At 53.6% G+C, this 23,139-nt stretch overlaps 2 protein-coding genes across 7 annotated transcripts in view; one reads left to right on the forward strand and one right to left on the reverse strand.

Annotated features, from left to right (window-relative positions):
- Positions 1-670: 670 nt before the first annotated feature.
- Positions 671-8,342, reverse strand: LHX1 (LIM homeobox 1). 2 transcript variants are annotated; one of them, XM_037993150.2, is made up of 6 exons: positions 8,043-8,342; positions 6,929-7,551; positions 4,785-5,011; positions 4,421-4,698; positions 2,915-3,080; positions 671-2,529 (listed from the first exon to the last, which is right to left on the reverse strand). In XM_037993150.2, exons 2-6 carry the CDS (start codon positions 7,096-7,098, stop codon positions 2,150-2,152), a joined length of 1,221 nt encoding a protein of 406 aa, XP_037849078.1. In that variant the 5' UTR covers positions 7,099-7,551; positions 8,043-8,342; the 3' UTR covers positions 671-2,149. The 2 variants fall into 2 exon arrangements, with proteins under 2 accessions (XP_037849078.1, XP_008009363.1); XM_008011172.3 differs by having other exon boundaries at positions 6,929-8,342.
- LOC119622100 (uncharacterized) overlaps positions 8,342-23,139 on the forward strand; it is a 76,220-nt gene continuing 61,422 nt past the window's right edge. For all 5 annotated transcript variants that reach the window (XR_012088798.1, XR_005238702.2, XR_005238699.2 and 2 more), the window contains exon 1: positions 8,342-8,756. Coding sequence is in view for 1 of the 5 variants with exons in the window: in XM_037993151.2 (XP_037849079.2) it covers positions 8,342-8,756 (415 nt within the window). In the remaining 4 variants the exon portion in view is untranslated. The remainder of the gene's footprint in view (positions 8,757-23,139) is intronic.

Consider the following 23,139-nt stretch of genomic DNA (forward strand, 5'->3'; position numbering starts at 1 on the left):
GTTTATCTTTCAGAGAAGCTAATATGTATCTTGTGCCAGGCAAAATAGTTTTCCTTCTGGGGAACTTCAAAGGTAACAAATACTACAAAACAACAATTTCATATCAGTTCTGTGAAAGGGATTAAAATATTTCATTTCTAGCTGTACTATACTTTCATTTTATATTATCTTTCAAACGACCAAATTAGAAAGCCTTTACATTATCTTTCAAACCACCAAATTAGAAAGCCAGATTTTCTATGGGAAATGAATTGAAACTGAAAAGGACCATCTCTAATTATGTATTTACAAGTATCTGATATTCACAAGCCCAGTTTTGCATGTGCAGGGAGAGTGAAAGAGGGAATGCCTTGGATCTCATGCCTAATCACAGACCTGGACCACTCATTTTTTAGCCATGGATTTGATTTCTATTTCAAGTTCTATATTAACTTATCAGCAAACATCTCTTCAACGATATCAGTTAAATCCACAGGATGCAAATCTGTAGCTAATAACAGCAGGAAGCCACAGAGAAAAGCTTGGCTGGCATTAGCAAAAGGTTTCAGCCACAGCCAAGGCAAAGACAGATATGTCACCCCAGTCCTGCCTCTCTTTTCCACCTGGCTTCTGAGGACCCATTCAGCTCCCCATCAGGGCTCCCCTTTGAACACATCAAATAACACGCCAATTATCTAAACATCCAATTTTCTATTTTTATTAAAAACTCACAAATTTATTCAACATGTTTTCTTTCATACAGTGAATGGTCTAATATGCACTGGAGGTCACACAAGCTTAGGTTTATTAGAACAATAAAAGACATATGAGAAATTTAATATATAAAGAAAAAGTAGCAGCTGTTGACTGCATATTTGACCATAAAATTTAAATATTTTGGACTTTTATTTTAAAGACACAAAAATAAAACCTGTGTGGGTCTATATAAGTCATATTAACAATTCCATGAATGTTCAACAGGACAAAAATTAGCAAAGATGTTTTTTTTTTAAACCTTGTAACACTTTTTTTTTTTTTTTTTTTTAACACTTTCTCAGGTTGCTGGTGCCAGGCACCTTTACAGTATTTGTGCTATAATTATTCTATTTGGCAACTGTCTGAATAGCATGTTTTCTCTTTGCCTCGTGTAAACAACACCTTTTTACATACTAGCACAGTGAGCCGAAAGCCCTGCAAATCTGTCAGAACATCTACAGGAAAAGAAAAGGAACAATTTTGGTTGATTGCTCAAAACATTTTGTTTTCGAACAAGAGGTTTGAAAACAGGATATATTAGTAAAACACTGAACTCCTGAATTTAACATTATACGTAAACAGTTGACTGTTTTTAGTTCAATAGTCTTTTTTTTTTTTTTAACTTTTTTGTGTGTGAAGGTAGAATACTTTTCTTGTACAGCTGATGTTCAAGTCATTTTACTGAGCGGTCTGGCTGGAGACCATCCTACCGAGTGTGTCCGTGTACGTGTTTCTGTGTGTGTGTGTAGTTTTGTGAAGGTAGAAGAGTTGATACGGAGGGCTTTACATTTAGAATTTTGCAATTTTGGCAAAAACAAAAACCAAAACTCCAGATAGACAAAAAATATATATATAGTCCCACCTGATGCATGGCAGGTCGGCGTTTCTGAAGCTATAAGAGTTTGTTGTCGTTGTTGTTGAACTCTGAGACAACACTAATAAGGGATATCCCAGAGCTAGAACCCTCTTGGCTGACCCGGGAGCGCCCCGGGCCGCTTCACCTCCCTCACGGTTGTGCTCACGGCCTCCCTCCCCAGGGCTCCTGGCATCGCCAATGGCTGTGCGCTCCCGCGGCTGCCCTGGACGCCTTTTCGCCGCCCGCCTGCCAGGCGCACACGCCCGCGGGGTCTGTCCACGGATCCGGGTCCAGGTGGGAGTTGGGGAGAGGTCTGCATTTCCCTTGGGGAGCTCCAGTTCTGCACGTCGAGAGCCAGTGCGCGGATCCCAATCCCACCTCGAGGCCGATTTGGATGCTATTTCGTGTCCCCCTTTTCCATCCGGAAGGGGAATGGTTCTCGAGGCTGGAGGAAGGGGGTGGGGACTTGCTTTTTATGTTTTTCTCTTTTTTCTATTTTTCTTAAATAAAGGTTCATTTCTGTACAACCACGAACTCCGCAGACCGTGCAAGACCGCGCTACCACACGGCCGCCTCGTTCATTTCGGGGGGGTGGGACAGGTGATTCCCGTAGCTTGCCCCACCGTTGACCGACAGCGACGAGAAGGGCGGGCTAGGCCCGAAGACCTCGGCCGACATGGAGTGCAGAGGCCCGGGTAGGCTGGGCTCGGGGCTGGGCGAGTCCCCGGGTGGGTGCGCCAGGATGTCGGTGAACCGCTGCGCCTCGCTCGACGGGTGGTGGCCCGGCAGAGGGTGCTCCAGGCCACCCAGGGGAGTCCCGGACGGCCCAGACGACGGCACGAAGGGTAGGTCCACTGGCGTCTGGGCCTGCGAGGACGGAGGGCCTTGCGGGAAGAAGTCGTAGTTGCCCCCGGGCCCGTAGTACTCGCTCTGGTAATCTGCGGAGCGGCGGAGAGGAAGCAGGAGGTCAGGGCCCGGCCGGGGGCCGGCGGGACCGAAAGGGAGGGAAGGCGCGCCCTCGGCGGGCTGAGGAAGACCACGCGGGGAACTCGCCGATCGCGGGGAGCCCTCGCGGGCCTGGGTGCAGGGAAGAGGCTGGGCGCAAGCCCGGGAGCTGCCCCTTACCACCCAACCCCGTCATTCAGGGCCGGGAATTGGGCCCTCGGTCTCGCCGCCTCCCCTTGATTTACCCCCAGCCTTCGCCCTACTCGCCCCGACTCTCCAGTGGCTTACAGAGAGGGAGGCATGCCCCCCGCGCTGCCACCCGCTTCTAACGAAGCCCGCCCCGACCTGGCCGCGCCCCGCCGCTCGACGCGCACCCACCTCCGTAGAAGGAGAAGGGGCCGTTGGGGATGAGCTCGCCCGGCTCCAGGCGGTCCACCAGCGGCCGCATCCTGCGCGGACTGCGGAAAAAGGCGTGGCGCCGGGCGCCCAGCGCGCTCAGTTGCTTCATCCTCCGCTCTTTGGAGCGCCGGTTCTGGAACCAGACCTGCAGCACAGGGCGGCGGGGTGAGCCCTCCGAGACTCCACCCCCGACCCTGGGGTTCTCCAGGCCTAGTCAACACCCCTCCACCGCCCGGCTGGCCGACTCTGCGTGTGTGTGTGTGTGTGTGTGTGTGTGTGTGTGTCTGTGTGTGTGTGTGTGTGTGTGTGTGTGTGTGTAGGGTAGTGGTTACGGGGCGATCTCCAACTAGGACCACTCAGGGTGGACCCTGAGCCAATCGATGGTGAGCAGGAATCCCACAGAAGGACCTGGACAGGCCGCCCTGTCTGGAGGGAGGCAGTTGTGGTATAGCTGGGGTTTTTCTAACAGTCACACTATCACAGTTACAGCTTCTCTGGGGCTGTACACACATAGAGACTATGCCTCTCCAAAATAATGTCACACACCGGGCTTCCATTTCATGGTCTCTTGCAGCAACCCTCCTCCAGCCATGACAGAGACACAGAAACAGCCTGTAATACCAAAACCCACAATCTCCTTTTCACACCCATGCACAATCTCACAGTGCCAAACATACTTATCCACAGCCTCTTGCCAATGGTGACACAGACACACAACTTCTCATTCATGCACACAGGTTCTCACAGTCTCCTGCAGGCCTCAGGGTCTTCCGTGTTGCACACATGTGCACATGTACGGCCAGGCTCCCAGGCAGGTACATCCACCCACACCCACGCAGGGCATCCAGGCCCGGTTAACCGGACACCTAGCACTGAGCCAGAGATTCCCCTGGCCTGGAGCTTCAGCAGTCTCACCTCCTTTCCGCCCACAGGCCCAGCTGCCTCCAGGTGGCCTCCCATCCCCATTTCACTCCAACTGGCTGGAAGCAAAGCTGACTCCTGGCCGAAGCACCTCTCTTTGGAGGGGAAGTCCCTGATCTGGGGCTTGTCTAATTGGAGCAACCATCACAAAGTTGGAGTTGCAGACTTAGAAGGAGTTGACTTTGTGCAGAAGGTAGAGGCACTGATTGACTCGGGGGGACACTGAGACTTCTCTGAGAACCCGAGGTGGGGGTGGGGTATGTGCAGAAAGAGGGCTCCCCACTCTCTCCAGAGTGTTCAACAGTTCCCCTCCTCCAGCCTCTGGCTGAGCTCCCGCCCCTCCCCCTCCACTGCCACGATCACCTCTGTCGGGCTGGGAAGAGGGCTTTCTAGATGCTCTAAGGCATTTCATAGGTCCTGCAGGCTCGGGATGTGTCTAGGCACCCCACCTCCAGACTCCATCTCTCACTTCTCTCTGGATTCTGGGGTCTCCCGGGCTCGGCCTGGGTGCCCAAAGTGGCAATATGGGCCTCTGTGGGATGGAGAGGCGCGCCGGGGCCTGACCTGAATGACGCGCATGTTGAGGCCGGTCTCCTGAGCCAGCTGCTCGCGGATGTGGCGGGTGGGCTTGGGTGTAGCAGCGAAGGCGGCCTTCAGCGTCTCCAGCTGCTTGGCTTTGATGGTGGTGCGTGGTCCCCGCCGCTTGGCGCCCAGGTTCTGGTCGTCATTTTCGTTGCTACCCCCTTCCTTGTCTGACACGTTGGCGCTCTCCGAGTCCTTGGCGTCGTCCTGCGACGGGTCTTGGGAATCCGGAGACAAACTGGGGTCACTGCCCGTGGTGGCTGAGAAGAGGGAAGGGACAGATGAGCCGGGGCCTTGCTCCCCCAGGACCCGCTTGCACCTAGCCAGCCGGGAATTGGGGCCTCACCCGAGTGAAGGCTGTTCTCTTTGGCAACACTGCTGTTACTTAGGTAATCCTCTTTGCAGACGAACTTATTCTCGTCGATGATGTAGAGCTCCTCGCCAGTGGAGAGCTGCTTATTACACATCATGCAGGTGAAGCAGTTCAGGTGAAACACTTTGCTCCGCGCTCTCCGCACCAGGTCGCTAGGGGAGATGCCCTGCGCGCAGCCTGCGCATTTGGTACCGAAACACCTGCGGGGGTGGGGCGGGGGCGGGGGCGGGGATGGGTCAGCCAGGGGCAGCGGGGAGACAGGCGGGGAGAAAGATGACAGCGAGAGAGGGGGAAGATGTAAAAAGTGGAGGAAGTAGGAGAGGAGAAATGGAGCGGAGAAATAAGGGAAGAGAGAGATAAAGAGAGGCAGAATTCCGGTTAAGCAGGTGAGGAGGCAGCAGGAGAGACAGCACGGCACCAGGGAAGAGTCAGGGAAGAGATACACGCGGTTAGAGCCAGGGGCCCAAGCTGCCCCCAAGCCCCAGCCTCACTCCCAGCGTTATCCCAGAGGAAAGATGCATCGTCTAAAGAAGGTGGCAAGGCAGTGGCCTGTGGGGGGGTGGGGGGGAACAGGGGACACTTATTTTCCTATTAGATTCAGAAAAGTCGAATTATAGTTAGAGCTTTATATAAACGTGCGCGGAGCGCTGCTTTTCTCTCCTTCACCGCAAAAGGATCCGCACACAGGCGTGGGGTTGGCGAGGTCTAGTTCCGCTGTTGGTAAACAAACATAGCCGCGGACAGACCCCCGTAGCCACAGCGGGGCCGCCGCCACGCTCTTGCCTGAAGCGGGGCAGGATGGCAAAAGCGGGAGCCGCGGGAGCTGACTCTGGGCTACCTGCCGCGGGTTGTGGAGGCCAGGCCTCAGGGACCCACTGGCAGCGGGTACGAGTACGGTTTGCCACCCTCCCGCTATGATCCAGTCATTGCAGAGGAAAACCGAGCAGCCCGCGGAGGGTCAGAGGCTCAGCCCGCGCGTTCTCCCGAAATACCAGCGAACACGGAGCTTTGCTTCATGATTCCACGAAACCCAACCGCAGCCTGGAGCGGCACTGGGGACAGCGCGTCTTGGCCCTCTGAGTGGCTTTGAATCCCTCTTCCTCCCTGCTCCCTGGTTTGAACTATGACCACAAACTTAGAAAACCAGAGACCAAGTCAGCCGAGTAAATTGCGAGATTTCACATCCGTAGGGTAGAATTACAATTCGCATTTGCGCCCGTTCTTCTCTGTTGACTTGTGTGTTTGTGTGGATCGAGTGGCAAAATTGTGAGTGTAAGATAATATAATTAAAATGCTAAACGGATAAGGGGAGTAGGGAGAAGTCTCCCCACCAGCAAGCTGGGGGTCTCGGCTTTCCCCCAGGTTTCAGCAAGGAGGTTGCTGGCTGTGGCTGGCAGTTTCCTACGAGGACTGCTTAGCGGAGCCCGTGGGAGTCGGAGTCGCCTGGGGCTGAAGCCGAACCACCAGACAACTTCGGCAGCCAGGAGAGCAGGGAAAAACTCCGGGCACTTCGCAGGCTACAGTGAGGCAGTTTGGCCAGGTCTGCACTCGGAGGCCTGTCCGGGTTTGGGGAAGACCCCCGGGAGTGCAGGATCGGCCTTAAGGCCAAGTTCTTTCTTACCGCTGACAGGGCAGGTGGCCCAGACACTCTACGCAAAAGGCTCGGAGCTTCCCGCCAAGACCGCTTGGGGTCGGAAAAGGTAGTGACTGGGAGGGAGCCTGGGCTCAGCCTGGAAGGCAAACAACCCCGAAGGCCTGGAGAATGCAGTTGCTGCAGAGCTTGGCTCCGGGAAAGACAGCAGTCCGGACTACGACGCCCGAGGCTGCCCTGTCTCTTCCAAGCTTGAAGGGGCTTCTGGGCAGAGTCAGGCTCAGACCCTTTCTTCCCAGGCACGTGCAGCCAAACCCAGACCCATAGTTTCCAGGATGCAAGCAGGGCCGCGTCCCGAGCTCCCAGCGCGCCAGCTGGCGGAGAGGCTGGCGCCCGCGGGACTTGGCTGCCCTCTCTAGAAGCAGTTCCTAACTGGGCTGCGAGGCCACGCTAACCTCTGATCCGAAGCTGGCCGGGAAGGGCCCGCGGGGAGGCAGCAGCAGAGGCGTGGGAGGAAAGTACTCACCGGAAGAAGTCGTTCTTGCAGTAGAGTTTGCCTTCCCTGGAGAAGCACTTCTCGGTCAGGTTGCATTTACATTCACAACACTGGACGCACTTGACGTGCCAGGCCCTGTCCAGCACGTTCAAGAGAAAGCGGTCCAGGATGGGCCTTTTGCAGCCGGCACAGTGAACCATGGTCTTTGGTTTGGTCTGATGAGGCCCAGAAAGAGCGGGGCAAAGTAGAGTCCAGGGCTCCTGAAGACAACCGGCACGAACTCCCCAGTCTCTCCAAAAAGAGGACACACACTCGGCCGTGCAAGCCAAAACCCGCACCAGGAAATCAAAGTAGGGTGGAGAAAACGAGGCTGATCGGGGCCTGGGGGCGCTTCAGTGAAGTGTGCAGCCGGGGTGTCCCGGGGGCCTGGGCTATAGCTGCCCCTCCTCAGCTCCAGGGGCGAGGAAAAGAAGTCTCAGGCGGGCGAGAATCCGACCCTTCTGCCCAGAGCCCGCGGAGGAGTGAAGGTCAGCGAGAACGGCGGCGGGAACGGAAATAAATAAATAAAAACGGAGACGAAGAAGACGACGACGACTCGGCGAGCTCGGGTTGCGAGGAAAGCGCCGCTGAGTTCTCCCGGGCTTGAGGTAGAGCTGTCAGAAGTCAAAGTGCATCTGCTTTTGTCGGGGTATGAGGGCGAGTGTGTGCGTGCCAGGCTGCCCACCACTGGGATTTCCCCCCTCTTTTTAAAAAAAAGGAAAGGAAAGAACAAAAGGAGCAGAGAAGCTTTGGATCCTAAACTGCCGGCAACGCGCCGCGGGTCCGGACGCGCCGAGCGCCCGCGCTGGGCCTGGGGGAGGGGGCGAGGGCCGAACGAGGGGGGAGGGAGACAGGGGAGGGTAGGAGGAAGATCTTGGTGTTGATTGCTCTTGTTGCTTAGGTTTCCCCGCTTTTGGAGAAGTGTTTGTGTCAATCGAAAAGAGAGGGACAACTCCGGGCGGAGGCAGCCAGGCGCACTCGCTCCTTCCCTACCGCCCCAGCCCAGTCACCTCGGCCCTTGGCCTGCCTGGCGGCCTCCGTGTCCTCAGGGCGACCCTCCCTGCGCCCGGGCTCCTTCGGGAGGCACTACGGGCTGGCTTCTCACCGCGCCTGGCCGTGCATCGTGGCTCCAGTCACAACTCGCGGCCGCCTGGGCGTACAGCCCCGCATCGCTCGGCCCACACGCTCTGGCTGCCTCCGTCTAACCCCACAGTCGCTCGACTTTCTCTCCTTTTCCTTTTCCCCTTCTTTTTTTCGTTGTGGTGGCAAATCTGGGTTTCCTTTCTAGCCTCCTTCCTTTTTTTTTTTTTTTTTTTTTTTTTTTTTTTTTTTTTTGGTTTTTCTTTTGCAGCGGGAGGAGTCGGGGAGGAGGGGGACAGCTTGGAGAGCTTTAAAAAAAAAAAAATGTCCTGGCGCAGCGGCTACAGTAGGCCGGCGGCTGGAACGGCTCGGTGCGGACCGCCGCTGTCGCCGCCCGGGCCGCGGCTCGTTGCTGGCCCTCCCCGGGCGCGTCCCTCAGTCCCTGGTCTCCTGGCCCAGTCGCCGCCCTGGTGCGTCTCTCCCCAGCTCCGGCGGCTCGGTCACTGCTCCTGGCTGTTGGCTGAGCTCTGGAAGCCCCCTCGCCTTAATGCAGCGCCCGCCGACGTCATTGCGGCCTGCGACCAATCAGCGCCTCGCGGTCCCTCTGTAAACCATTCTGCATCCCCCGGCCCGGGAGAGTGCGGGGAGACCGCGTTTAGAGGATCAGTGGCGGCGGCACCCGCGGCCCCGCGCTGCGCGGACGGCGGGCAGCACCGTGCCCGGGCCCCCTCCTGCTCCGGTAAGGCGTGGGTTTCGATGGGAGGGACAGAGAGAGAGCGGGAATAGGCGCAGGTGGAGGCCAGAGTTCTGCTGCAGAGTGGGGGTAGTCCAAGACCGAGCCTTGTGGAAGGTTGGGGTGCAGCCGGGTCCGGAATCCCAGGCGGCTCCGCTGCACTGCTGGGCTTTGCAATTCAGCGGCTGTTGGCATTGTCCCCCCTTACTTTCTAGACCTGGAAGTTTGTTCCAGGCACAGCGCACATCTTTGGAGGGGGAGGGGGCGCTTAGCAGCAGAATCTCCCTCCTCCCGTCCCTCTTTCTGTGCCCCCTCCCCCAATCCATCCAAAGTCCACAGGGTCCGGGTCCTGGGCCAGCTGAGTGTCTGTCTCCCACTGAGCACTCTCGCAAAGTTGATTCGGGCGGTTTCCTGATGGGGGCGGGGAGACCGGAGGCGCGGCGCCGGCGCGCGGTAAGGAGTGGACCGGGAAGCGCCACGGGTGAGGACTTGCAACCCTGGCGAGAAAGTTGTGAGAAAACTGTGATCCGGAGACACCTTTTACATACAAAAACAAACGACTAGGCGGGAAACCGGGGGCTCCAACGGCGGCTGGGGGTGATGGTCGTGGCGTTGGGAAGAGGGAAGGAGGAGCGGGATGCCAGGACGCCACGAAGAGGCTGCAGTAGATGGGCGTGCAGTGTATGGGCAGCGTGTGCCCGGATTCCAGTCCTCCTCTGTCCAGGCTTCGGCAGACAACAGCAAACCACACCCTCCATAGTTTACTCCTCAGGGAACCCGTAACTCCCTAATCCCTCTCTGGCTAGGAACTCGGGACCGCCGCCCCCAGGGGCGCATTTGCCCAGACGTGGCGGACAGATCCTGGTCTACAGTGCCTTCGCCTGGAAGAGTTACTCTAGTTTTTCGGAGCACTCAAGTCAAACCCTAAATTCCGTTTCGACCACACCTGTTCTGGGTGGGCTTAACCAGGATTTCTCCTGAAGTGGAGTCTGAAGGTGGTTGGGCTGGGCGGTCCCATTTTTGCCCCCATTTTTGTGCTTTGGGGGAAGGAGTGCTAGGAAGGCTCATTTGACCTGAGCATGGAAGACAATGATGGTGGGCGTCCCTCTGGAGCTGGCTGGTATTGTGGAATTGGCCTTTGGACCCCACTCGCGATGCGCAGACCAGGCGGAAGCTGAAACGGGGGAAATGATCGGGGAAGCGCAGTCCCATTGAGCTTGGGCTGGCAGGGAATCCCGCTGTACAGATGGAATACCCTCTTCGGACGAAAGGGGAAGCTGCTACAGCGAATCTGGCTTGCCCTCCGGGGAACCGTGGGGTTTTAGGGCTCTGCCAACGCCCCTTTGCTGACTCCGCCCGCACCGCCCAGCAACCCCGAGGCCCACAGGCAGCCCCCGCCTTGCCGTCCGCGTCACTATGTCATGGAAACCGAAGCCGCGGAGACCCGCAGTGCGACTCGTTGGCGTTCTGCCCTTACCCCTGGGTGCCGGAACCCTAACGCCTTCTCCACACTTTCTTGCACATACACATGTGGGCTCCCGGCTGCCGGCCGGAGGAGCGCAGGGAACTAGTCAGCTCCTGCGCGCCGCCGGCCTCCGCCGGTCTCTCCCAGGCCCCGACGCAGGGCGGGGCAGAGGATGGAGAAGGCGGTTCTGTGACCTAGCGGGCGGGCTCCGCGGGCTCGACTCGGCTTCGCGCTCCTCCTGCGGACCCGGCACTTCCCGGCGGAAGCCTACCGGTACTCGGTAGGATTCTGGCACCCCCGAAAGCGCCAAGAGCCGTGTGGCACCGGGTCCTCACTTCCTCCACCCGGACTCCCAGGCGCCTCCCAGCCTGCTGCGCTGCGTGAGGCCTGCAGGGAGGGGGCCCATCCAGCCCTGCTGTCCTCACCCTCCTCCCCTCCCCCGCATCTGTCCCGGTTCTCGCCGCCAGCGCTCTCGACCCAACCGCCCCTTTCTGGAATCTATAGTGGCCCCAGTCCCGGGTGGCTCGCCTCCGCCCCTGCCCCAGCTGGGCTCCTTCTCATGCAAAGCAGAGGGGTCACGGTGGAGTGTGGGGCGGTCAGTGGGACCTACCAGACGACAGCTGGACCCAGCTGCCGGCCCTTCCCCAACGCAAAGCCTGTCACATCCCTCTGGTGGGCAGGAGAAGGTTGCTCCATCCATTTGGGGTGCAGAACCTTGGGACCTAGGTGTAGGGGAAAGAAGGCCCCTCTCCACAGACGGACCAGCGAGGCAGGGGAGTTGAGGGTGAGGACAGGACGGTCTCTCTAGGGCGTCAGGCTCTGTTCTTCCTGGTGTCCAGATGGCTCAGTAAACAGGTCCGCAGGAGCCACCCCTGGCGTCTACAACGGGGGTCGGGAGCGCAACTCAAAGTGCGCCTCTTGGCTCCAGATTCTAGGTTTGGAGTCCAGATTTAACTCCTCCACGGGGACAGCACATTAGACTAATGGTGAGTTTTGTTTTGTTTTCGTTTCCATTGAGCTTTTGTTTTAAAACATAATCGGTCGCAGGGACATGGAGAGAAAACTGACCAGGCTTTCTAAATTCGCCGTCTCCGAAGCCTCTCAGCTCAGCTCTGCATTTAAGCCAGTGTCCGTTCAGCGAAGAGCACCAACCTTCCCTCCTCACCTTCCAGGCCACACTTATTGTCTGCATCCTCAACTACGCAAGCGCTTTCCTACCCAACGTCCTCCACAGACCCACAGCCACTTACACCGCCCAGGACCTGTACATTCTGGACCAGGATCCCTGGGGATCATTTTCGCTGATAGCTCGGTGACTGCAGAATCCTTTCCACCCTCCTCCCAGTCACCCCCAGATATGGCCCCAGAGGGCTAGGAGGTGACTTTCACAGTCCAGGTTTCTTTTCTTGAGAAGCTCCTTGACGATCAGCACCAGATCTCCCCAGTTGGAGAGGGTTCTGTCAGCCCTCCCCAGATGCCTTGCAGTTTGGGAAGCCTGAAGGTGCCCCTCTCGAACTTCCATCTCCCTTCCTTCCCCATGAGGTTCCAAAATGACGCTCGCTCGGCCCATGGACAGAGCCTGCCCAGTCACCCCCCTGGCCATTTCCCTTCTGCTCCAGGACAGCCCAAGGAGCAGAAAAGAATGATAAGGCCGTGAAAGGAGGCATCTGGGGCGGAGCCGGCTCTAGGAGGTTACCTCATGCCGAGTACACACCCAGCTACACCCGTTCCGGAGGAGGGAGGAAAGAGCACCCCTGGACTCTGCCGGTCCCAGAGGCCACGCAAACTCCGCCCAGACTCGGTGAGGCCGCGGTAATGCCACGCAGGGAACTGCGTGGATAAGGTCGCTCGGATCTGAGCGCCAAGGTCTCCCGCCTTACCTTCCCCTCTAGTTCTCTCCAGACTCAAATTGCCTTAATCTCACCCATCACTCTCTCATGGAAATGATCTACTCGTGTGCAGTACTTTACAGCTTGTATCACGGTCTCCCCTGAACCGTATAGCAAGGGGGTGGTCGGGGGTGGAGGAGAAGGGTACTATCTCCACTTCCCCTGCCAGGGAGCCCAAGTTAGGAGGCTTGCCCGAGATCCCTAGGTCAGCGCACTATTTAAGGTGAGAAGTTGGGTGGGGGGCTTGGCACCTTGCTCCAGTGTGCACTTTGCGCCCGGCCATATTTTCTAAGCAAGGGGGACTTGGGCTGGTTAAGGGGGAGCAGGGACCGCAGGACTGGGAAAGGGCAGCATCCGGCAGGCCAGGGCGTCACGGTGTGCGCCTGGCCTGGATAAACAACTCGGACTTCCCACGAGCGCTGGAGGGACCCTGGGCATGGAGCAGGGGCGGGGGGGAGCGGGTGCAGGGGGCAGGTGGAACAGCGAGGTCAAGCGTGGAGATCCCAGTTGCCAGTCAGCCCCGCGCCGCGGAGCAAAGACATGGCGTGGATAATCTCGGGAGGGAGACGCTGAGCTGAAGAACAGAAAAGAGAGATAGAGGCAGAAGTGAGGAGAGAGGGACAGGAAAAGAAAATAAAGGCAGAAACCCAGAGAAAAGACGAGACGGAGTACGGAAAAGCAGGCGAGGATAAAGGAAGGAAAGATCTGTCGGGGAAATGCGGGGAGGAGTGGAGGAAAAGAAACAGAAAAGAGACCCAGCCACGAAGAAGGCCGTGGGGATGGGTGCGGAGCCGAGGGTCCTGCAGGCACGAAGCGGGTCTGCGATTTTGGGACAGGTGAGTGCGAAGGAGGCAGCGTATTTGGTGGGAGACTCTGCGCCCGTGGAAAAGCGGCTCTGGGCAGGAATCCAACAAATAAATAAAACGTCTAAGACGGCGTGACAACAATGTGTATTTGGGTGCGTGCCCGTGTTCCTCTGTCTGAACACACTCACACCCAGTAAGGAAGACAAACGGGGCTCGTGCCTCACAGTAATTAATCCTCTCACTAATTGACTCTCTCCTCTTACCTAATGGCGGTGGTCACTGCCGATATCTGGAGAAATATCAAGTAGGGGGAGACAGAGAGAGAGAGAACCCCAAAGCTAATGACCTTTGGGACTGGGATTGAGTTTTTTTCTGGACTTGGCAGCTCTGAGCCCTGCCCCCACCTTCACTTTTGGGCAGAGTTCCATAGATGTTGCTGCCTTCCTTCCCCTTCCAGGTTTTGGGCAGCATTAGTAAAGTTCTCCTCAGATTAGGGTCACACACACTGAAGCTCTTCTACCGCTCTCCACCTGGGGAGATTAGTTTCAGAGGCTGAAAGCCACCCCTGCCCCTGGGACATTTCTTACCTCCCTGCAATACCAAAGCTCCCCTCCCTTGTTGTTCCCCCGGGGGCCCAGACCTTGCACCCCCTTCTTTCAGGCAGTACTAACTCTTCCAAGGACCTGGGCGGCGTCCTGCAGTCCCCTAGGGCAGGTGGGGTTTTGAATGGGCTGAGAAGCAGCCTGGGGTTGATGGAAGGAGAGTGGTGGGAGGTCAGGGCAAGGAAGGGGAGAGGCTTCCAGAGACAACCCTCCTCAGACTTGGGTTGAGAGACACAGAGGCGCAGAGGGGCACAGCTGCCACTAGGCAAGAGCGAGGCCTCTAGGGACAAAGGAGGGAAAGGTGGGCTCTATGCACTGTGAGAAGGAGCGCCAAGTGTGTGAGAGGCAGGAAGGTGGTCATGTCTCTGTGACTGTGATGGTGACCGTTCTGGTCTCTCTGTGTGAGCATGGGGAAGGCCCCCTATGTTCCCTCATATCACCCTCAGTTTTCAGACTGGGGAGAAGGGCCAGAGGACTGGCCTGGGACTTGATGGTCCCCTTGGTAGCTGAGTTGGCTGGGAGGGGCACAACACGCACAGTCTGTCTGGTAATGCAGCTTTGAGGCTTGGGTTTGGGAGGTGAATGTCAACTGTCACCCCTGTGAGGTGGCAGCTTTGCTCTGTTGGCCTCCTCAGAGGCTAAATAAAGAAATGCTGGGATCTATAAACCACCTAGCCCAGAGAGAGGAAGGAGGCAGGACGGGCAGCTCCCTAGAAAAAAATCCACTCCCCCTCCCAACCACTAAACACATTTTTAATTGTCCCTTGGGAACATTTGTACATTTGACCAAAGCGAATCTCAAAGCAGTAGCAGCAAAATGAGTCGGAGGGGCTGGTGGTCCAGAGAGAGCTGGGGATTGGAGAGGGGGAGGTGAGGAGAGGTGGCAGGCATGTTTGGGAAGGTGAGAAACTTAGCTCCTTTCTCACCGTCTCTGTCAAGCTTTAGAAAGAAAGTGAGCAGGAGAAACAAAGTTCCAGGGGAAAGAAAGAGAAGGGCATATAAAAGGCAAATCCAGCCCAGAAAGGAAAGAAAGTGAAGAAGAAAGAAAAAGGCAGGGAGGAGGGAGAGACTATAATAAAATAGGGTGAAGGCGGCCCCAGGAGGCTGGGCCTCGTCCCAAACCATCCGTCTTCATTGTCTCCGTGTGTGCAAAGGCAACTCTGGCATAAGGAAAACCCACTATTGGAGCCGAGGCTTTATTTTATATCCTATACATCAGGAGGGAGGCAAAGCTTTATTTTCGCCAAGAGACAGATATTTTATTTCTCTCTTACGGTTTTATGTGTGAGAGATGTCAGGTTGCCACAATGGATGGCTAATGCATAGGCAAGAGGAAGCCGTGTTGGCATGCTGTGTGTCATGGGGTCTTGGGGGGGTGAGCGGGCCTGGGATTTAGGGCTGATGGGACACTCTGGGGGATTTCTGCTAAAACATCTCTCTTCATAAATCCAGAAGCATGGTCAGCTCAACAGGGAGAAGAAGGAGTTTTAGAGAGAAAAGAGTTGGGCTTAGTAATAAACGAACACACAAAGGAACCGCTTACCTTCCAACGGGGGGCATGACAGCCCCATGGAAATGCAGAGACCCATGTCCATGCACACAAGTGCCATTCACAGGGAAGTATTTTCCTGACACAAAATTCAATGTCAGTTTCCTTTCCTTCCCTTTCCCCATGTTACATTTTTCCACCCTCCTTCACCAGAAATCTTTTTTAACCTCCTCAGAGCCTTGGGGTAAAGAGCCATTAATTTGCAAATCATCTGATCTGTGAAAGGATCAAGATGCCTGGTTTTCACTGCTAAATCCAATGTCTTGAGTGGACACAGAGGCACACACAAGCCCGTCATGCTGCCAACCCTTGGGAGCGTAGGTGCCACATCTGAGGCCAAGAAGAGACTCCCTCTCCTCCCGGGACCTGCAGCTGAATTAAGCCTTAGATTCCAAACTGCATAATGTTCATATTTTTAAACCTGGAGAGAAGTGGAGAGATGAAGGGGGACAAAAAGAGGGGGAACTTTGTTAATTAATATGTTCCATTCAGGACTTAGACTAATTGTCTTCCCCACTTCCAGCGACCCCCCTCACCCAAGCCATTTCTTACAGGAGTTGCTTTTATTCATTCTCATGTCCTACTCTTTTCATTTGGATTAATATCTACTTGTTTAATATCTACTGTGGAGCAAAAACGTGACCACGCTTTTTCCGTCTTTTCAGAGGGTCAGAAGTAGCACAGGATTCCTAGACAAGGAGCGTGAAGACCTGACTGTCCCTGGCCATTGCGGAAGACATTTAGCCTTTCCGGGTCTCAGTTTTCCCATCTGTAATATGAGGGGATTCAGCTAAATGATTACGGAGGTCCCTTCCAGCTCCGACCTCCTCTGGCCGAATGAGATAATGTGTGAAAACACTTTGTGAACGCTAACACCGGACGAATGCCAGGGATCATCATTACGATTCTAATCAATCCTCTTTTCTCCACATGGATCTTTGCTGTTTAGTGCCAGTAAGCAGGCTAAAGAGGGTGAAAGCGAGAAAGCTTAGTGAAGATGCAAAGCTCTGTGCCGTGGATGGAAAAAAAAAAAAGCCCTACATCTCCAAAAACATTGTGTCTCTGTGTGCCCCCTGGGCCTAGTGGGAAGGGTTGGAGAGGAGGAGGCCTGACTTGGTATGACCCTCTTCGGTGGTGTACGTGGTGGCAGAGAGTGTATTTCTTCAAAAGCATTGTTGGTCTCCAAATGACTGACATGGGAACCTGATGGGAAGGCGATTTGCAATTGTTTTTTTCCAGGAAGAAAGAAAGAGCAAGGTGTAGCTGATTAGCAAGTTAATTATTTCAGTACCCCAAGGGTTCCAGTGTGGTGGTAAGTTGTCCAGCCCTGGTATAATTTCACAGTCCGTGCATTTCCTGGTGAGCACCTGGGGTGCCCGAGTCTGTCTCTTTCTCCTTCCACCTGCCTTGTGTCTTCCTGACGCACCTGGGGAGATGAGCAGGGGCTGGGGAGGTTGATGGTACAGGGTACACATTCGGCTTAGGCTGCGGGTGGGGGCCACCCCGAGAACAGGGTGGAGGAAGCCCAACTGATGCCATCTACCTCCACTGAGTGTTTAATTATCTGGCCCTTTCTTCTTTAAAACAATCTTTTGTTTAATAAATATTAATGAGGCGGGTTATCGGAAAGTGTAGTTGCCATGAGGTTATTTCCCCAGCCTTAGCATGGAAAGAAACTGGGTTTGAGGAGCCTTTCCGCCCCTGGCCGCCTCCTACCCCGCCAGCTCTCCTGTGCTCCTGTTCCGCAGCAGCTCCTCCGGTCTCACTTCAAGATTTGATTTCCCCTTGAGGGAGGGTAGGGGAGGAGGGAGGATTGTGTGGTCAAATGGACACTTCCCCTCGGAGAGATAAGTTGGAGACGTGAACATTAGCCTCAAGAATTAACAGCTTCTGCCGCTCTCTGCTCTCGGGGCTGAGAGGGCCAGCCCCCCGCTGCTCCTTCCGAGATGGATGAAGGGAGGGCCCTACAGTTTACTTAAGAGCGGTCCCATCTGCTCAGACTGGCCTTTCATAAGGGGAGGGATTTATGCAGTGTCCTTGTGCACAGACCTGGGATTTGGCTGAAAACCTTGGGCCTCTGAGAATATTACTGAACGCTAAAACGTTCAGCCATGGAGATGATTCATGATTTTGTCTGCATGGACAGGGTGTGTGTGTGTGTGTGTGTGTGTGTGCGCGTGTGCGCGCGCGCGTGTGTGTTTGTTGGGGTTGCACGCACACTGGTGGGTGCTTTTCACCGTTCTCACTTTGAATCCAAATGTTAGGAAACTTTTTTTCCTTCTTTATTCACTCAGGAGACAGCCCCTGGCACCAGGCTCTGGAGAGCCCGCTTCCTGACTCCAGCGGTGCGAAGATGATACAATACTTTCGGTGCTGACATTCAGCTGTCCCCCAAACAGGTTGGCTGATAGCTTTGCTGGTCCTTGGAGAGGGGCCGGGGGCTGTCTAAAACCACAGTTCTGATGACTGCTTCGTTGCTGGTGGCAGAGGATTTGGGGCACAGGGGTGGAGTTAAGTCCAATTGCAGTTTCAATTGGACTTGGCCTCCTTTATTTTACAGTCCTAACGGGTCTCCATAGGAGAAAAAGTAGCGAGAGAAACGTAGAACGCAGGAAAACAAGCATAGGGAAGAGTTTCTTGTCTCAATCTTGGTACTGCCGTGCCAAAATGAAGCCCAGGGATGGTTAAAAACAGATCCTAGGGGCCGGGCACCTTGGCTCAGGCCTGTAATCCCACCACTTTGGGAGACCGAGATGGGAGGATTGCTTGAGGTTAGGAGTTCGAGACCTGCCTGGCCAGCATAGTGAGACCTCATCTCCAAAAATAAAAACTTAAAAAAAATTTTTAAAAACAAAACCAAAAATACAGATCGTAGGGAACAGAGCTTTGAGGTTCCCTATGGGATCTTGGCCTGACTCTCGGGAGATGAAGAAGTCCTTGGCAAGTTTGAAAAGACCTACAAGTGCCATCTATTCAGGGGACTAAATGTGATTTCACTGCCCAGTGGCGGTTAAGGAAGGAAGCATTTTGCATTTTCAGCTTGTAGGATGGTCATTGGTGGTCCTACCATCTTGCTCATGTTCGAGTTTGGTCTTGTAGATGAAGCCCCCAGCTTCCCAGCTCTTAGTTTTTCTTTTCCCTCAGGCCATTCATAATTTAGTTAACATTCTAGTCCATCGGCCAGCACGCATTTTGAAAGGTGAGCTGGCAAGCCTGTAACTGTGTGCAAGGTTGTTCTCATTTAGGCTCCAGGAAGGATATAGTTTCCCCATAAGAAAGAAAAGTGAGTGAGAGGCTGAGGTGGGAGGTCACTTGAGTCCGGGAGGCAAAGGTTGCAGTGAGCTGAGAACCATGCCACTCACTGCATTCCAGCTTGGGTGACAGAGTGAGACCCCATCTAAAAAAAAAAAAAAAAAGAAAGAAAGGAAAGAAAGAAAGAAAGAAAGAGAAAGAAAGAAAGAAAGAAAGAAAGAAAGAAAGAAAGAAAGAAAGAAAGAAAGAAAGAAAGAAAATAAATAAAAACAAGTTGAAAGCAAGGAACCATTTCTATGAATCTTTTAATGAAGGATTTACCAATCTGATAAGTATGAAGCTCCTTTTCCTCCTTCTGAATAAGTAAGTATGTCAGTCAACGCTGAAGGTCTGCAGAACCCATAAAAAATGCTTTCTTTGGTCTCTCAGTTTTAACACATGCTGGGGCTTGGGCCTGCCTCTGACAGACTGGGGAGGAGTAGACACATTCCAGAGACCAGGTCTTGGAGTGTTATCTCTTCCCCCACCTCAAATCCTCACCCTCCACTTTATCTGTCTTTAGCACGAATGCAGAGACCTCCTAGGGAAGTGTGAAGGGATGGGTTTTCGTCAGGTTTGGGAAAGGAAGGGGAATAAGAGGAGCCCCAAAGAAAGAGGGGAGTCACTTGGAATTTTTAGATGACACTGTTTTGTTATACTTCTCGTGTGTTGTGTATTATGTCCTACAGATCGCGCATTTGTTACAGTCAGCCACAGTGTGTATGTGTATTTGCCAAGTGCTGCTTGGCCAAAACAGTGTTAAATAAAATTGTAAGAAATGCTACCAGGGCCTTGCATGGGTTATTTAATTCTATCAATGATAAACAACGTTAATGTGTAGCATCTCGGTCGGCACAATATCATGTTTCATTTATATATGCTGAGATATATTTAGGCATGAAAGATACAGTTTTCCAACACATATATTTCCCAGTGATTACTTAGGGGAAGTGTGATAGAAACAGCAGAAACCTTTCTCTCTCACATAAACCTGCGCCTTGCAAACACACACTTAGTCACATGCCAGCCAGCCATGTACATATTTTCATATACATGCCTTCACAGGTAAATGTAAATGTAGATTTTTAGAAACGTAGATTCAAATTTCTGTACTGGCACACGATTCTAGATACATGTAGCAGCACACACAGGCAGCTTTTCAAAGTCTTTGTTACATTTACACATTTTCTCACACACTTACCTACCCTGCTGCATAGACTGATGCTAACACCAACATGCATATCATCCCACGTGTGGATATGTATGTGTACACATGTTGGTACTCTCACTGCCAAGTGCTGATGTGCCCAGAAGGATGTGTGCCCACATGCAGGAGACTGTTCTGCCCAGTCTCCTCCTGAAATGTGCATCCGTGTTCATGTGCACATTTGCACACACACATGCACACTCCTCCACCCCTGCTCTGGGGAGTACACTAACATTCACTGACACGCTCCGTATGGCCATGGAGAAGCAGCTGCCCTGTTACTCTCGGAGGCTCCAGGCCTGGTGGACAGTTTTTGACCTGGGAACTGTGTGTTTGCCCTATGAACCCTGAGGCCTTCAGGATAGGAAGCCTGGAGGATCAGGGTCAAGATGCCAGCCTGTCCAGCCTCTGATGAAAATAATATGAAAACGTAGGAGTGGGAGAGGGGGTTGGGTAGCTGGTCTCTGCAGACAGATGCCTCCAAAAGAGGATCAACCTTTTATCTGCTCATTTGACAAACACGTCAGAGAGGTATATAGGAGTCAGGATGCCTGATCAGCTTCTCTGATTCTGATTCTGCTGCCAGTTAGCTGTGTGGATCTAGGCAACCTGCTTTCTAGGCCTCAGTTTCCACATCTGTAAAGAACGGGCCTGGGGCTGGATGTGGTGGCTCACGCCTGTAATCCAAGCGCTTTGGGAAGCCGAGGTGGGTGGATCATCTGAGGTCAGGAGTTTGAAACCAGCCTGGCCAACATGACGAAACCCCGTCTCTACTAAAAATACAAACATTAGCCAGGCATGGTGGCGGGAACCTGTAATCCCGGCTACTTGGGAGGCTGAGGCAGGAGAATCGCTTGAACTCGGAGAGTGGAGGTTGCAGTGAGCCAAGATCACACTACTTCACTCCGTCTCAAAAAAAAAATAATAATAAATAATGGGCCTGGATGGGCAGTTCTCAACCTTGGATGCACAGAGAAATCATCTGGGGAGCTTTCAAAAAATACAGATGTCTGGGCTCCACCCTAGACCAGTTAGATCAGCATCCCTGGGAGGTGAGTCCCTTGCATCTTTTTTTTTTTTTTTTAAAGCTCCCCAGGTGATTCTATGTTCAACCAAGGTTGAAACCCAGTGGCTGAGATGGTCTCCAAGGCTCTTCTAGACCAAAAGCTCTATGCCATGGAGGACTTTCCATACAAAAAGCACTGTGCTGGGTACCAGGGCACCCTGCTGAAACATCTACATTTACTTGTATAAGGTCATTAAAAGTTATTAAAAATTATTCTTCTTTCAGTTTAGGCAAAGAATAATTTCGAACAAAGTATATTTATAACAGAAATACTCATACTTGCATTTCCAGCTCTCTTTTTGTGTCTTTGTTTCCTTTCCAATTTATCTCTCTCTGACTCACTCATCAAACATTAATTATATGCCACATATACAAATACTATACATGGGGATCTGGTAAATGTGATAGATACCTTTGCTACCCACACATATTTCCCGGCTAGCTCCTCACCCAACCTGTTGGATGGCATGATATTTTTAGCAGGGTAAATGATAAGGCACTGGCTCCAGGAGGAAAGTTTTCTCCCCCCGCCCCCCAAGCCCAGCTGTGAGTCAGAGAACAGCAGCCCCCAGGCCCGTGCCCCAGTTCTGGAGGCTGGCATGGTGCTGAAGAACACATTGAGCTGCGTGTCCTAGAAAGCTGCTCTCAGACCTGGGCCTCTGGGAATCCCACATTAATATTCTCCACTAACAGTTCCCCAGGCAGGGCCAGTCCCCCTTGAAAACAAACCTGCTCCGTGACCACACCTGCTGGAGAAGACTGCCTCTCATCCACAGTAGCGTGCAGAAGGCAAAGCTGAGACAAGACAGCCTGAGCTGCCGCCTGTGGGCCCCTTCTGTGTTGGAGGATGTTTAGGAGAGTATGGGGGAGGGCTTCTGCCTCTCATCTGCGGTGGGGTGGAGGAGAGGGGTTTCATTCTGCATGGCGGGCCTCCACTTTTCCTTCTGTGTACTAACCCACTCAGGCCTCCGAGAGAAACTCAGACGGGAGGCTGGTTCTCTTTCCCTCTCTCCCTTTAGCTGCACTGGCCTGCAGAGTTTGGGATGAGGTTTCTTTAGGAAAGTTGTCCCAACGTGGCCATGGTGGCAGCTCTTCTGTCCAGGCTAGTGCCAGAGTAGGGATCAAGGCTGAGACCCGTGGGTTTGATCTCTAACTCTGTCATTCACTCCTGTTCGCTGCCTGTTTCTTTGTTTATCTCTTTATTTTCCCCCCTCCCTTTCATTTTGTCTTCTCCCCGATGACATACGGAGTCAAGTCCTGGCCACCAAGGTGGCCTTGAACATAGGATAGGAGTGGTTGCTGGGCACAGCGGACCTCTCATGCCATGCCCAGTCCCTCTTCTCCCCTCCCCTCTCCTCTTGCACAGAGGATGAGTTTGGTGCTGAGGAGGGAGAGGCAGCAGGGGATCCTCAGGTTCTAAACTCTGATCCAGGGCCCAGCTTCCCAGGCTTGAGTCCCTTCCCAGGGCCCATCTCCCCTTGGGCCTGGGGAACGTCACACCCCAGGAAGTGATGGATTCCCCAGGCACCTTCAAAGAGCTCTGCATTTGTTTGCAATGCAGACCTTGAATCTTGCTCTGGTCATAAATGTTGTTTATTTTGACTAGGACCTACTGAAAGGGACTGGGGGGTATAGAGGGCAAAGAGAGAATTCTGTAGGGAAGATCATAAAACCATTAGCAAGGCAGGGCTTCTAGGGGTCACAGGATCACAGACATTTTCTGACTGGAAGGAGCATAGGCCATCAGGAAGGTCAGAGATGACCACTTTGTCAGCAAAAGGCCTTCAGGGGCCACACGGTGCTAGGGTGGGGGTCTTTGGGCCTCTTGTGTGTGGACTGTTTCTAGAAAGTGGACCCAAGGTATGGGGTCATGACCCCCCAGTAACCTTATGCCAGGTCGGGGAGGCCAATCTTGCTGAATCTGATGGATTTGCCCTCCTGGTGGGAAGAACCAGTTGCTTGGCTGTGTAGCAGAGCCTCCTGTCCTAGGGAGTGCGCACAGCTCCCGGGTGGAAGATTCTGCTTCCAGCAGCTCCTGGGGAAAAGACTTTGCTCTACTATAATTGATGGAGCAGCTGTGTGTGCCAGGGGCTGTGCCTAATGCTCTTCTAGTACCTTGTCTTATTCACCCTTTGAGACAATCCTTGAAAGAGATGTTTCCATCTCCATTTTGCAGATAAGAAAACTGAAGCTCAGAGAGAAGAGGTGGTTTGTCCAAGGTCACACAGCAAGTTAGTGATAAGGCTGGGAGTAGGCTTTAAGACTTGGGACTCTTTCAACCTAATCTTCTCCACATCTCTCCTCTTCTTCACCATCCACTGTGGTCTGGTCTTCTGCAGCCTGAGAGAACAAATGGGAGTAAGGTTCCCCTCCCTGTTCCCCTCCCTCTAAAGTGTATGTTGGGCTGACAAAAAACTCAGGAACAAACCTCCTGATTTTTTTATTTTTTATTTTATTTTATTATTTTTTTGAGACACAGTCTTGCTCTGTCACCCAGGCTAGACTGCAGTGGCA

Source organism: Chlorocebus sabaeus, chromosome 16 (genome assembly GCF_047675955.1).
Source record: "Chlorocebus sabaeus isolate Y175 chromosome 16, mChlSab1.0.hap1, whole genome shotgun sequence".
In the NCBI taxonomy this organism is placed as follows: domain Eukaryota; kingdom Metazoa; phylum Chordata; class Mammalia; order Primates; family Cercopithecidae; genus Chlorocebus; species Chlorocebus sabaeus.

What these genes read in the sequence shown, in the direction of transcription:
- LHX1 (XM_037993150.2), bottom strand. Translation starts at nt 7,098, where the DNA reads ATGGTTCACTGTGCCGGCTGCAAAAGGCCCATCCTGGACCGCTTTCTC. An exon ending in TCAACATGCGCGTCATTCAG is followed by an intron (nt 3,081 to 4,420) that starts GTCAGGCCCCGG and finishes CCTGTGCTGCAG; the next exon opens with GTCTGGTTCCAGAACCGGCG. An exon ending in CCCCTTCTCCTTCTACGGAG is followed by an intron (nt 2,530 to 2,914) that starts GTGGGTGCGCGT and finishes GCCGCTCCGCAG; the next exon opens with ATTACCAGAGCGAGTACTAC.